The 14,344-nt window shown below is 42.0% G+C and overlaps 2 protein-coding genes across 2 annotated transcripts; one reads left to right on the forward strand and one right to left on the reverse strand.

Moving 5' to 3' along the window:
* Window positions 1-296: 296 nt before the first annotated feature.
* PNO1 (partner of NOB1 homolog) lies at window positions 297-5,772 on the reverse strand. The gene is made up of 7 exons (XM_015620739.3): window positions 5,551-5,772; window positions 5,315-5,464; window positions 3,650-3,733; window positions 2,076-2,136; window positions 1,489-1,606; window positions 919-989; window positions 297-576 (listed from the first exon to the last, which is right to left on the reverse strand). Exons 1-7 carry the CDS (start codon window positions 5,728-5,730, stop codon window positions 509-511), a joined length of 732 nt encoding a protein of 243 aa, XP_015476225.1. The 5' UTR covers window positions 5,731-5,772; the 3' UTR covers window positions 297-508.
* A 32-nt stretch (window positions 5,773-5,804) lies between these two features.
* On the forward strand, window positions 5,805-12,671 carry WDR92 (WD repeat domain 92). The gene is made up of 8 exons (XM_015623295.3): window positions 5,805-6,015; window positions 6,974-7,074; window positions 8,167-8,297; window positions 8,758-8,859; window positions 9,598-9,713; window positions 10,067-10,201; window positions 10,951-11,048; window positions 11,780-12,671. Exons 1-8 carry the CDS (start codon window positions 5,824-5,826, stop codon window positions 11,985-11,987), a joined length of 1,083 nt encoding a protein of 360 aa, XP_015478781.1. The 5' UTR covers window positions 5,805-5,823; the 3' UTR covers window positions 11,988-12,671.
* Window positions 12,672-14,344: the final 1,673 nt, after the last annotated feature.

Raw genomic sequence — 14,344 nt, forward strand, 5'->3', positions numbered from 1 at the left:
TGTGTTATTTACCTCTTCATCTTACTCTTTACTGCACATTGTTCCAGCAGCAGCGACAGAGGACAGCCTGTGCCAGTGAACTCTGTGTTCCAGTTGTCTCCTTTTTTCAGGAAGATACTAAACCATGATGTGTGGTTATAAATGCTTAACGCTGCTAATCCCTTTAGGCTCAAAACATTATTCACCAAGGTTTTCTGAAGAAGCAGCCTCTTAAGTCTGATGTTCAGAAAATCCGTAATGAAGCAGGTTTTTGTTTCAGGCCCTTCAAGTAAAATCATTTTTGGATATGGACTTTTGAAATAGACACAATTTAAAATACCTTTTAATGACTACACAGAAACATTAAGCTCAAATCAGACCACATGTCCAAAGGCAATCAGACTGCACAAACTGTCCCGGTTTTCTTCTGGGCTTCCAAATCCAGCAGAAAACTGATGGCTTCTGTAGCTCTCAGCTTCTCATGTGTCCAGGAGCCTGCACTTCCAGCCCCAGTCCTTGGTGATGCAACTCAGAACCTCTCAGCTGCTCTGCTGACCACTGCCCTAATATTGCCATAGACTTTGGATGGAGGACTTCCTGCAGAAGAAGGCACAAATCCAGTCAGAAAACAAGGTAATCTATCACAAAAATGGATGTGTTTTGCTCACACCTGTGTTAAAAGTGAAGAACTAAGCCAAAGGGTGAGAAGGCTGGTCCAGGTCAGTCATCCTGTCTTACTGCAAGTGCAGAGCTCAACTTCTGCTTTCAGAGTGGGTTGCTCCCTTTGGCTTTTGAGACCCCTTAGGGAATGCTGCAGCTAAATCAAAAGCCAGCTATTTGTTCCAAATGTTGGTGTGGACAGAATAAGGGTGAGAGCTACAAAGCAGTTTCTCAAATTGTAGGATCTCTATGGAGTGAAGATTAGATAAGAGGACTTACCTAAAATTAGATTGCAAATTGCTGTTCTTGCCATTTTAATGTTCTGAAAAGATCCCAAAATATGAATTTTCCTGTAAAAACCAAAGTAGCAGTATTTAATGGAAAGTAACTTAGGAGATTACACATTTAATAGAGAACAGGAGGTTAGAGATAGGTGTGGAATTTTCTCTCAGTGAACTCGTTTCTTTTCTACAAAAAAGACAAAACCCCAGCCAAAACCTATGGTATAAGACCTGTGATCTTCTAAATATTTTTAAAATAGATTTTACTATTTGCAAATTTAAAAGTGTAGCAGCTTCAGGAGGAAAGCATTGCTGTGCTGGTGAGTTCAACTTTATTGGTAAGAAGGAGTTCTTACACTGTGGGGAATGACTGAATTCTCTGTGTGCTGGTGACACTCTCATTCTCATAACAAAAGGCCAAATAAATTGTGTTCATTAAAATATTCTCTTAAATATTTTTTCCTATTACTACTCATAAATTTTAAGTTATCTTTGTTCCTGGCAGAGGACATGGATTAGCTGAGGGGGGGATTGTGCTTTGCTTGGGAGGAAGTCAGGCTGTACTTACGCGTCAGCGAGAACGATGCGTGTCCTGGTCACATTTTCTATGGTGAATTTGGTTTTTCCACCTTTCCCTGCTATTCTCCCTATTGCTCTCGACAGATGATCTCCTTTCAAAGGTTTGACTGAAATGAGAATAGCATGCCCAGGGTAACAGCAGTGGTGTGTATTCCTGTTATGTTTCTTTTGGTCAAGTTGCTGGAAACAACTCATGCGAAGTACCATGAAAACAGCTTCACTGGTCAACACAGATCCATCTGGATTTCAGCTCTTTTTTGACTAGTAGTGCACACTGCATCCAATGCTGACACAGGGTTTTTGGCATGCAAAAGTCTCCTTCAGAACTGCAGAGGAAGGCACTGCACCTCATGTTGAGGAAATGGAGTCCAAGTGCACCAAGTTAACACTGGCAGGTTCAGCTCCTGCTCTACAGGGGACTCCAAGGTGTCCCAGTGCTACATAAAATTAGATGTTTCTGGCTTTCCTGATCCTTGAGGGCAAGTGATACAAGTGGAGCAGGGGGAGAGATAAAACAAACCCATACTAGCAGGATGCACACATTACTTCTTGAATGCTGCAGCAGAAAATACTCACCATCTGTAACTTCAAATGACTCTAGAAAAAGATCATCTAATCTGATGAGAGCAAGGGCATCCTAAAAGAGCAGGAAATCTGTTATCAGCAGTTATTTTGTTCTAGTACCACAGTTGAAAGCTGCTATCCTCTTTATACACATAACCTAGCAAATAATAGCTAGAATTAAATCCACTTTTTTCAACAGCAATACAAATATTTCCATCTAGAGAACCCCACACAGGCTTAGATGGCCCTGCATTCAGCCCTGCCTTCCCTGTTCTAGTGAATCCAGTACAGGTCTAGAGGAAGGAGCAACGCCTACAACAGTGAAAAAAAAGTGGGTTTTGTTTTCTCTAACAGGCCCAGTCCTATTTAGTATCTGCTGATGATCTGGATGAGGGGATTGAGTCCATTTTTAGTAAATTTGCAGATGACACCAAGCTGCAAGTGCAAGTGTTGATCTGCTGGAGGGCAGGAGGGCTCTGCAGAGGGACCTGGACAGATAGATGGGCCAAATCCGTTAATATAGGGTTTAGTAAGTCCATGTGCTGTGTCCTACACTTTGGCCACAACAATCCCCTGCAGTGCTACAGGCTGGGGACAGAGTGGCTGGACAGTGGCCAGGCAGAAAGGGACCTGGGGGTACTGGTGACAGCCAGCTGAACATGAGCCAGCAGTGTGCCCAGGTGGCCAAGAAGGCCAGCAGCATCCTGGCCTGTATGAGGAACAGTGTGGCCAGCAGGAGCAGGGAAGTCATTCTTCCCCTGTACTTGGCACTGGACAGGCCACACCTTGAGTACCATGTTCAGTTCCGGGTGCCCCAATTTGGGAAGGATGTTGAGGTGCTCTCCAGAGAAGGGCAGCAAGGCTGATGAAGGGTCTGGAGCCAAAGTCCTGTGAGGAGCAGCTGATGGAGCTGGGGCTGTTTAGCCTGGAGAAAAGGAGGCTCAGGGGAGACCTCATCACTCACTACAACTGCCTGAAAGGAGGGTGTAGCTAGGTGGGGACTGGTCTCTTGTCCCAGAAACCAGCAACAGGACAAGAGGACACAGTCTCAAGCTGCACCAGGAAAGTTTAGACTGGATATTAGGAAGTTCTTCACAGAAAGAGTGACTGGGCACTGGAATGGGCTTTCCAGGGAGCTGGTGAAGTCACCATCCTTGGAAGTCTTCAAAAAAGGACTGGATGTGGCACTCAATTGATAAAGTCATATATTGGACTTGATCTCAAAGGCCTTTTCGACCTAGTTAATTCTGTGATTCTGTGAGTTTTGCACAGACTGAAGGTTATTGGCTTGGGCTTAGGAAAAATGAACAGTCTTGACCTGTGCAGAGTAACTCAGAGACAGATTATTGCTTTATGCTTGTCTCATACAATCTATGTCCTCTGTTTACTTGCTGTTCAAAGGCTACTTTTTTATCTGGCATTATCTTAAGAAACTGGATGTCTACTCTAGTCACAATTTCTAGAAAACATTTATTTCCAGAAAACCACCTATGGATTTTTTCTTTATTTCTTACTGTAACTTGCAGAGAGGCCAGGGACAGATGAGAAAACTAGAGCAATCTCAATCTGGTTGTTGGGAGACTCACCTCTACTTGAAACCCAAGTATAAAGGCCTTCACAAAATCAGCTGCTTTCGTCAGAGCACTGAGATCCTTTGTCTCTTGACAAGTCTGCAAGATAAGAAGTTATGTTTGCAAATTAAGACCAGGCAACTTAGGAGCAGAACTTAAAAGTTACCAACCTGTGCTTGGAGGGGAGAGAAAAGCTGCTGAAAATCCACACCACCACTGACTGAGGAGAACCCTTTTGGTGGAGAAAACCCAAAACCAGTGCAAACTAAACTGCAGCAGCGAACAGCAGAAAAAAAGAGAAGGATGGTGATGCCAGGAGTTATTCTAATGACAGTATTCTAAAGATGCCTTAGCAGATGAATGAAACACACTTCCAAGTTTTACAGTCATGATGGATACGGGCAAAATGAAATCACCTTGATTAAGAACAAAATTACTTTGCATATCAAAAAGTGGTGTTAAAATCACAGGGTTTTCTCCTGCACAGTTACTGAGTGAAACTGCAGGAGTTCCTGCTCCTCCCTACCTTTCCCTTGAAGTTATTTCTAGTAAGTGTAAATAAGAGAAAACTCAGTCACCTTTCCTCCAGTTCCTGCCATCAAACCTGTGATAACATTTCATGGTTAGGAAGCAGAATTCCTGTTGTTCTCTGTATTTTCAGTGTTACATTAAAAGATCTCATATGTCAATGTTGCTAATAACAGTGAGCTGTATGTCAAAACTTCAGATATGCCCTTAAAAACTCCTAGTGTGAACATTCCTTAGGAGGAATAAGGATAAAGAATAAGCATCTACAAGATTTACAGATTTATTCTGGTGTCTGTGCCCTAAAGTATTCTAGGGCAATCCATTAAAGAAAAATCACATGCTATTAAACTATGGGCCCTTATCATTTGCCACAAGCAAAGGCACTAGTAGATTCAGTGCCCCTTAAAAGATACTGTTTATTGTCAGGTAATTATTTGGTAGCCTTAAATAGCTGGAAAACATTGAATTACAAAATTGTATCTAAGACATGGATGAAAATTCTTCCTTAATGCTACAGTACATAATTTTCTCCTACAAAAATTGAACACTCCCCCGGCTTCTACAGGCTCCTTCTGGAACAAACTTGTATTTGTGGATTTTAACTTGCAGTAAGTACTTGTTCTAAACAGTAATTGCTCGATTTGATCCCCGGGGAGGTGACACCACACAGTCCCCATTTTTCCCAGCATTATATGGGATTTACGACTTCTCTAGTCCTTAATCTGTGGACCAAAAACACCCCTGAGGAGAGGCCGTGCTTTTCAGGAGGCAGAATCATAGAATGGTAAGGGCTTGCAGTGGACCACAAGATCATCTGTCCCGACCATGGGCAGGGACACCTGGGACTAAACCAGGCTGCTCAAGGCCTTACCCAACCTGGCACTGACTGCCAGGCTTGGGGCAGCCCTGGGTAACCTGTTCCAGTGTCTCAGCACTCTCACGGTAAAAAAAAATTCTTCCCAACATCCAAACTAAACTTTCCCTCTTTCAATTTGTACCCGTAACTCTTTGTCCTGTCGCTGCAGCTCCTGACAAAGCGCTCCTCTCCGGATTCCTCGGAGGCCCCTTCACACACTGGAAGGTTCTGGGAGGTCCGCACACAACCCCTTCTCTTCCGCTTACCGGGGAAGGCAGAAGAAGATGCTCCCTTACCTTGATCTCAACATTTCTCGTTTTCAAGTTGAACCTGATTTGAAGCTGCAGATGCTCCACGATGGGCGTGAATATCTTCATCCAGTTCTCCTTAAGCGGCGTGTACCTGTTGGCCGGCACCGGGATCTTCCTCAGCTCCCCTTTCCCGACCTGCCGAGGGCGAGAGGCAGCAGCAGGCCGTGAGGCGGGGGGACAGCAGGGAACCGGGGGCTGCATTTCCCCAGCGCCCCACCTACCCCGAGCGCCTCGGCGGCCACGGGCGGGAACGCCGGCCGCTTGCTGGGCCGCGGCTCCGCCGTGTCCATGGCAGCTCCGGCCGCCGGCTCCTCGCCGCCCGCCCGCCGCTTCCTCCGCCTCCGCCGGGACAGGACGCTGGTGAAGCCGCCAGCTGCTGAAGCCGCCGCCTCGCCCTCCATGTCTGCCGCAGCACACGCGTGGTGCCCCCGCCGCCGGAAGGGGCTGGCGACCGCTGCCGCCGCATCCGCCGGGGCGGGGCGGGCCGGGCCGGCATGTCGGCGGCGCTGGGGCCGGAGCGGCCGCAGGTGGTGGCGCACACCCAGCAGGCGCTGAGCTACACCGTGTTCGATTGCAAGTGGGTGCCCCGCAGCGCCCGCCTGCTGTGCCTGGGCAGCGCCGCCCGCGGCACCGGCGTGGTGCAGCTGTACGAGCTGAACGGAGCCCGTCTGGAGCTGCTGCGGGAGGTGAGCGCGGGGCCCTGGGGAACGGCTGTCCAGAGCCGGGGATAAAAACCAGGAGCTGGTTTCCGTGTTAAATGTGCCGATTCAGCGATACCCTGTCGTTTCTTGATCAGGGGTAACTTTATCGCTCTCCACAACTCCCCGAAAGGCTGTAGGGTCTGTCTCTTCTCCCGGGCAACCAGGGACAGAACAAGGAGATGTAGACTTAAGCTGCTGAGGTTTAGATTCCACATCAGGAAGAATTTCCTCACAGAAAGGGTCATTAGACATTGGAATGGGCTGCCCGGAGAGGTGGTGGGGTCCCGGTCCCTGGAGATGTTTAAGGGAAGACTGAATGTGGCACTCGGTGCCGTGGTTTAATGGACAAGGTGGTGGCCGGTCACAGGTTGGACCCGACGATCCCAGAAGCTTTTTTCAATCTAACTGAGGCTGTGATTCTCTGATTTTGTTTTGCCGTGTTTTTCATGTGTTGTGTTACGGGTTTCTGCTTTCTGTCTATGTTTGGCTTTTTCTGAGCGTTTTCTCGTTTGTTTGTTTTGTGTTTTTTGTTGTTGTTTGAACTTTTGCTTGATAGGTTGTTTTTCGATTGGTTTTTGGGTTGTTTTTTTGCTGGTTGGTTGGTTATTAGCTTTTTGTTCGGTTGTTTTTTTTCCTCTCAGATTGATCTTTGCGTGTTTGCTGCTTCTGAGGCGTAGCAGTTCCTCAGGTGCATAAGGCCCTACTAGGCCACAAGCAGAATGTTTTTCTTCAGGACCAGTAAACTTGACCCTCTGCCTTTCTGTGCACAAGGACTAAACTCAAAGTGTAGCCTGCCTTCGATTGCATTTTGACAGCATTTTGCACCATTTATCCCATGTGTGTTTCGCTGGCACTTGCCCCTGTGCACTCCCGAGAACTGCGTGGGCTGTGGGTGATTTTGCCTATTCCATGTGCTGACAAAGACATCTCCTTTCTTTAAAAGATCGAAAAGCCCAAACCTATAAAATGTGGGACCTTTGGTGCTACATCTCTGCAGCAAAGATACTTAGCTACAGGAGATTTTGATGGAAACCTTAACATATGGTAAGCACAGATATTCTCTGGAAGCGTTTTCACTTAATGTTGTTCTGAACATCTGTCTGAACAGAGGTTTCTCTTTGTGGCTTTTGCATGAGATGCTCTCCATGCTCCCCGTGGTTGGGACCCAGTGCAAGCTTTGCTGGCTACTGTATTTGGGCCATGCCTGTTTTGTAGAAACAACACAGAATGTTGCACTGTGTTTAATTCATTGCTGCTTCACTCCCCTCTTCTGTGTGCAGCTACAAAAACCTGTTGAAGTTCTGTGAGCTTGTCCTCTGAAAAGAGGCTTTGAATGGATACAAACAAGATTGTATGTATAGATTAAAGATATATTTTATATATATTAAATATATATTTTATGTACAATATATATTTAAATATATATTATATATTTTTTTAATATTTTTAATCTTGAAATTTCGAATGTTTCCTCTAGGTCTCTGAATTATTTGTGTAACTGATGTCTAGGTAAATTTATGATCAAATAAAGTAGTGTTAAAAGGAGATTGTTTATTGTCATTATTATTACATTGCCCTGTATCAAGGAACTACTGGTTCTTGTTGGAATTGCAAGAATTACATGGAACAGTTACTAGTTGAAATTTGAAATAAAATTCTGTAGGATTCTTGAAGAATGGGAATCAGTGGGAAAGAACCATGAAACTCATGGCTAGATACAATATTCACCTGAAGTTAAAGAGCAGTAATCAGAGCTAGGTGGGGATCAATGAATCAAGTTATTTTATAGACCTGCTGAAAGCAAAGCTAATTGGAGTGTTTCAATCTGTAGTGTGATTCACTTTTGAGCCTAGTGTAAAAACTGGGTTTACACAACTGAGCAGTTGCTGTGGTGGATCCCACAACTGCCTTTACAAACAGGGAGATCCAGAACAGAGCAAAACCTTTCAGAGCAGTCCAAAGCAGTAGCCAAAGAAGGTATCAAAGACTCACAGTTGCTAGTGGTAATATCCATATTTGTTCTCACCGTTAATCTGAGCTTTTATGATTTGTACTCAAGTTTCCTTTCATTTTTATACAAATCCTGAGTGTCAAGGAAAAATGCCATGTTTTCTGTTCTTTTTCTTTCTTGCCTAGGAATTTAGAAGCTCCTGAAATACCAGTGTATTCTGTGAAAGGTCATAAGGAAATCATAAACAGTATAGATGGTGTAGGTGGCTTAGGAATTGGGGAAGGTGCACCAGAAATTGTGACTGGCAGTCGAGATGGTGAGTTAGTGAACTCTGCAAGTCTTTCCAGTTCCTCTGAGCCTGCAAGCTCTCGATGGCAGGGCACAGTCTGCCATCCGAACTAGTTACAAACTGTTGCAACTAGTTCTTTGTACACTGTCTTTTGGATCTGGCTTGGGGCCCATTTTCTCTAATTCTTCTAGAGGCCACAGATAAGGAAAAGGTATTGTTGTCACTGGGCATGAGACAGAAGGAACACAAGCCAGAATAAATGAAAAATATCAGCTAGAGAAAATATACCCTTAACAAATGCTTTCACTCTGTTTTTGATTTTGTGGTTCTTTCTTATATACACAAAACACAGTGAGGCTTTTTAGAATTGAAGGAGTTGCTCCTGTCTTTTGAATTATTAGGATGAAAAGCAAAAGGCTTTCCTGGGACGGTGAACACAGTATGACAGTGTATTCCTAACACAAAATCTATTGTCTTTCTTTCCCAGGAACTGTGAAGGTGTGGGACCCGAGGCAGAATGACACTCCTGTGGCTAATATGGAACCTGTACAGGGGGAGAGCAAAAGAGACTGCTGGACTGTGGCATTTGGTAATTGATCAGATTATGACCATTCCTCCCTCTCATATCATTGTGCTTTGATGATTATCCATGTATTTCAGGATGCTGTGGAAAACTTTATTTTAAATGGATGTATAAGTAGCAGGTTTTCCTTTTCTACAGTGTTAAATTTATGTGTGTGGCTTTTTTCTTCTAAATGAACCAGTTTTGTGGGTTTGTGATAGGTTTTGGACTCATTCTCTAATCACTTTTGGTCGTTATTTGTAGTTGGACTTGATCATCTTGAAGGTCTTTTCCACCTAAATGGTTTGATGATTCTGTGGTTTCACTGATAAGCTATGCAAGCTTTATTTATGTGCCTGGGAATGTAAAAACAGTATATCCAGCTGTATGGGCCTGAAGGAGTGTAAATGTTGCCATGTACAGGGAACCCATCACTGTTGCAGTGTAGTTCCAGCTACCAAGCATTAAGGAGTTAATTAAAGAGAAGACCCTTGAAGCTTAAGAGCTAATTAAAGAAAACAGCAATGCTTGATGCGAGCTCTGCATTTTTTTTTGGAAAGAGCAAAGCTGCTTGTGTCCTACACAAGATTTTTCTAGACCCTTCAGGTTTGAAAACCATCCAGTTCACCACATCTTAGTATCCCAACAGTAACTTGTTGTTGTTGTTGTTGTATAAATGGAAGTTGAACTGCAGACCTGGGACTTCCAAAATTTACAGGCTAAAGAGGTTTTGTGTTTTCTGCTTAATTCTCTCTCTGCATCCAGGCAATGCTTACAATCAAGAAGAACGTGTTGTATGTGCTGGATATGACAATGGTGACATTAAATTGTTTGACTTAAAAACCATGTCACTACGATGGGAGACCAACATTAAGAATGGGGTAAGAAAATCATAAAAGTATTTTTCATTCCAGCTTCTATATAAGATGGAAAAATTAAAAGTACTCTGTCTGTGTGAAACTTACCCAGAAGATGTTTCTGTTAAGATTGCACCAAAGAATAATTTTCTTTAGGTTCAGCAAGTTGTATCCCTCACATTCTTGATCAGGACAGGATAGGGTATTTTTCAGTGGATTCATGTTTTCAGATGAACTTGTTTCTTTCCTATTTGGTGATGATATTATTGTGGAAATAACCAATGATTAATACATATTTACAAATCACAAAACACCCTTTTTTTTTTTTTTTACAGTGGCTGAATTACACAACTGAATTTATCTTGTTCTATATCCAGGTTTGCAGTGTGGAGTTTGACAGAAAAGATATAAATATGAATAAGCTGGTGGCCACATCGCTTGAGGGAAAATTCCATGTTTTTGATATGAGAACTCAGCATCCAACCAAAGGTTTTGCTTCTGTTTCAGAGAAGGTAGGGGGAGACTGAGAATTTCTTAATAAGAGAAAAAAAACTTTCTAAATTCATGCTGTCAAATTACTACAGGTAATTAGTACAAGTAAATAAGAAATGCTCAGGCAGCTTTATAAAACTTTTTTTGTTGTTTGGTTTTGTTTTGTTTTGTTTTAGTGAACAAAATCTGGTGATAATTCAAGAAAATGCACTTTTGTGGCGAAGTTCTTTAGGACTTCCTTTTTTTAGAAAAGGCTGAGTTTCAACTCAGTATCTCTTGGTATTCTCCGTACTATCATTCAAAGCAGATAAGGTGTTAGAGGTACTTTATTCTGAACCAAAGAAGTTTTTTACAGGATAAAACAATAAATTTTATTTATTTATTTATAAATAATTTTGCAATGAAATGTGAAAAGATAATTTGTTGTTCATTTAGTGCATTCAAGCTATTCCTTGTGGACATTTGCAGACAGATATGCATTAAGTCAGAGGAGGTGTTGGGGTTTTTCCCTAAGTGATTTCTGTTGTTACGTGATCTCAGTGCCCTGGTTGAGGTTTGAGTTGTTGACTATGTGTTGTGTTTGCACAGTGTTTGTAATATATTCCCTTCCAGTAATAATTTTAAGAGATACCATACAGTGAAATTAACCATCCACTATGGCAAGGCTGGCCCTCTTCATACAGGTGATCTCTGTTTTAAGATTCTGTGTTCTTTCTGATTAAGTCCATCCCCAAATGACTTCTGTACAATGCTGATTTCTTTTTATTAGGCACAAAAATCTACCATTTGGCAGGTTCGACACCTGCCACAGAACAGAGATATATTTATGACAAGTGGAGGATCTGGGAGCCTTCATCTGTGGAAATAGTAAGTGATCACTTCTCCAGCCAGGAGTAAGAAACCAACCATTTAATGATTTAGGAAAGAATCTTTCTGAAAATGCTGAGTGGGGTCCTGCTTCCAACCTCAGAATATCTGGTTGAAATCACTGCTTACAAATGCAGTAGAAAGGGTGATTTCAGTGTCAGTACATGATCTGGAATCTTGAATTAATCCCTGAGAGACTGTGACAGCAGAGGTGAATCTTGCCCTTGTTGTCTTAACGTAATGAAGATCTGATTAAATCCTTGGTTAACAAGATGATAAATGGAAAAAAATGGATTTCTTAAAATTCTCATATGGTAGCAATTACATCTGAGAAGAATATTGAAAGCCTTGACTTAATGATTCTTATATTTCTATTTTCTTACATTACATGGAAAATTAATTTAATTGTCCTAAATGCAATGAAGTTGGTGCATTAAGTTTCAGAAGCTTAGTTTTGCTAGAATTTTTCTGCCTGTGGTAAAAGCCAACCAATTAAAAAATGAAGAGCTATAGGGGAGAGCTCTCAGGATTCAAAATTTCCTACTCCGTTTTTCTTCTATGAAAGATCTTTTAAATTATGCAGTGTAGATATAGCTGGGTACAATTATTCTTTTCTTTTAAGACATTTATTTTCCTTATCTGTGGAGCAGGAAATAAAGATGATGATGATGATGTGCTTGTATTAATAAATTTGTAAGTGGTTGTTTTTGTTTCACTTTTCTCGTTGGCAGTGAGTACCCAGCCCAGCGCTCCAAGAAGGATTCAGAAGGATCTGAGATGGGGGTGGCAGGATCTGTTAGTCTCTTGCAGAATGTGACTCTGTCAACACAGCCCATCTCTAGCCTGGACTGGAGCCCTGACAAAAAGGGACTGTGTATCTGTGGGGCTTTCGACCAAACTGTGAGGGTGCTGATAGTTACAAAGCTTAACAAAATTTGACAAGAAAACTAGAATTTCTGATGAGAAAGCAATATAGTTTGCAGTCTGTAAATATGGGAGGAGGAGCCCTTCTATTTCTAATTTAATTCTTTTCCTTAATAAAACTGGATTAAAGAAATAGAAGCCAGATTTTTCTAATGAAAGTTCAGATACGTGCAGTTATAGTTGTTTGGCTGATTATGCTGTTATGACTTGAAGTTGCCTGGGCACAAAATTTAACCTTCTAGAAATGTGAATTTACACTTAAAATAAAATGTGCCTTTGTGTTGACACAGCTCTGTAATTTCAGAGTTCACTTGGGTCTGTGTTCGGTTTATTCACAGTGCAAATCTCTTCACACTTGTTAAATGGTTTGGCTTTATTATATCTGGTATTGTCCATGTGCATTCATGCAGTGGGAACTACTACAGAAACTCAGTGTGTTGTTGGATTTATTGATTAAAATGTTTGTTAAAGTGACTTAGGATTCTTTGATACAATAGAGAAATGATAAAAAAGGCTAAAATATTCAGGTTTAATGGAGTAAGGTTTTTATTGATGATCATACTGAAATTAAACTATAGAGCAAAATGCACTGATTATTATTTTAGTTGGGTTTCCTATTTAGTTTATACGTTCAGTTGGTTTTGTATCTGTTTTCAACTTGGTATTCTACAAATAAAATTATATATAGTGTTTTCTTAATATGAACAAAGTATATTATTCAAATATCCAGAGATTTAGAGAAGTAATGTACAGAAAAACCTCACAGGCTGTTAAACCCTAGACTTTGTGGAGTGGAGAAATCCTTCATGCCTGTGTAGCAGAGGGTGGGCAGGAGGAGCATTTCAGTAGCCCATAAACACAGTGTGTCTCTGGAAGTCCTTGGTTTAAGCAGGTCACTGATACTCTCCTCTAGCTTTTCTACAAACTTAGGTTCTTGTATCTCAGATTTAACAAGGGCCAGCAGGGATGAAAACACAGGGAATTCAGGCTAAATATTTTGTGGAAGACAAAAGTTTGAGATTCAGCTGTCTTTCCTAAGACTTGATGGCTTGCTTTCAATGTAGTATTTTGTATATGAATTTTTTTTTGACCCTAGTAATCCCATCTCCTTTTGAGCATGGTGCAATGTTGAGAGCATATTCTGAAATTATTTTAAATGTCCTTCTTGGGGTGCATTCCAGCAGGAGGAAATAGGGGAAACTATTACCCCACAGTCTTGGTTATGGCTTGCTTTGGGAGAATTCAAGTGCTTTGAGTCTAAAATGCACTGTTCAAAGATGGCTTCCATTAGCTTTGTGCTGTAAATAAAATATACTCACTGAAAAGTGTGAAAGGCAGTGGAAATAGGTGGAAATATGTCTTTAACATTAACTCTCAAGCACAGAATAAGGGAAGAAAAAGCTCTCAGTGTAGATACCTGCAAGAGAAAACAAAAATCTCCTGAGCACAGGACTGGGCTCTTGGTGCTATTTTTATGTACTTGTCCTGCAGCAAAAATGTCCCTTCTTTATTCAAACAACTCCAGGGAGATCTCCTGGTGGGATACAACTTAGAGCAGGAACAACAATTCTTAAAGCTCCATGGGCCTCAAAAATATGAAATATGTGCTACCTTTGTACACTTAATTTTGAGATTCATTTTATTTCTTGTTTTGAAAATGAAGAAATGTGTTCCCCTTGTGAGCAGCTGGTTTCATGAACACATGACAGTTTGCATATCAGGAGCTTGCAGAAAACTGAGAGCTGTAGGAAAGCACGGATGGAAGGTGCTGTGTCTTTGTTCCTTAAAGGTAAGTAGCTGTACCTGTGTACCTACAAAATGAAAGTTACTGGCTGGAGAGAAGAGCTGTTGCTTTTGCTTGTACTGTGCTTTATCTCCTCAGCAGATTGGATTTCTGCTTCTTCAAGGCTAAACCAGAAACTTAAGCAGACCAAAAGCTGGCTGTGGCAGCCCAGCCTGCTCTATTTATAGTCCTTCCCCCTCTTGCTGAAGACTGGCACCTTGCCTCTGCAGCCTGCAGAGCTGAAGTGTGTTCTAAATAAAATCATAATGCATCTGGGATGTCATGCCCAGACCAAATGCTCTCTGACGCAGCACCGAGGAGCGCTCTGGAAAACCCCTGCCTCGCCCAAGCCTGGGAAATGGAATGTGCTACCCAATTTGGAGTGACTACATTTAACAAGTGTATCTCCCTGGCAGCTATCGCTTGTTTCCTGTGCAAACCATCCCTGTGTGCTCATGGAAGAAAATAATCTGTTTATGGGCATGACTGCAGCCTGTATACAGGGACATCACATGTTTTTTGGGATTTTGCTTTGTGTTTTTTTAACAAGATGCTGCCCAAATCCACAACTATCAGGTTTGGGTTTTCT

Source organism: Parus major, chromosome 3 (genome assembly GCF_001522545.3).
Source record: "Parus major isolate Abel chromosome 3, Parus_major1.1, whole genome shotgun sequence".
Taxonomy (NCBI): Eukaryota; Metazoa; Chordata; class Aves; order Passeriformes; family Paridae; genus Parus; species Parus major.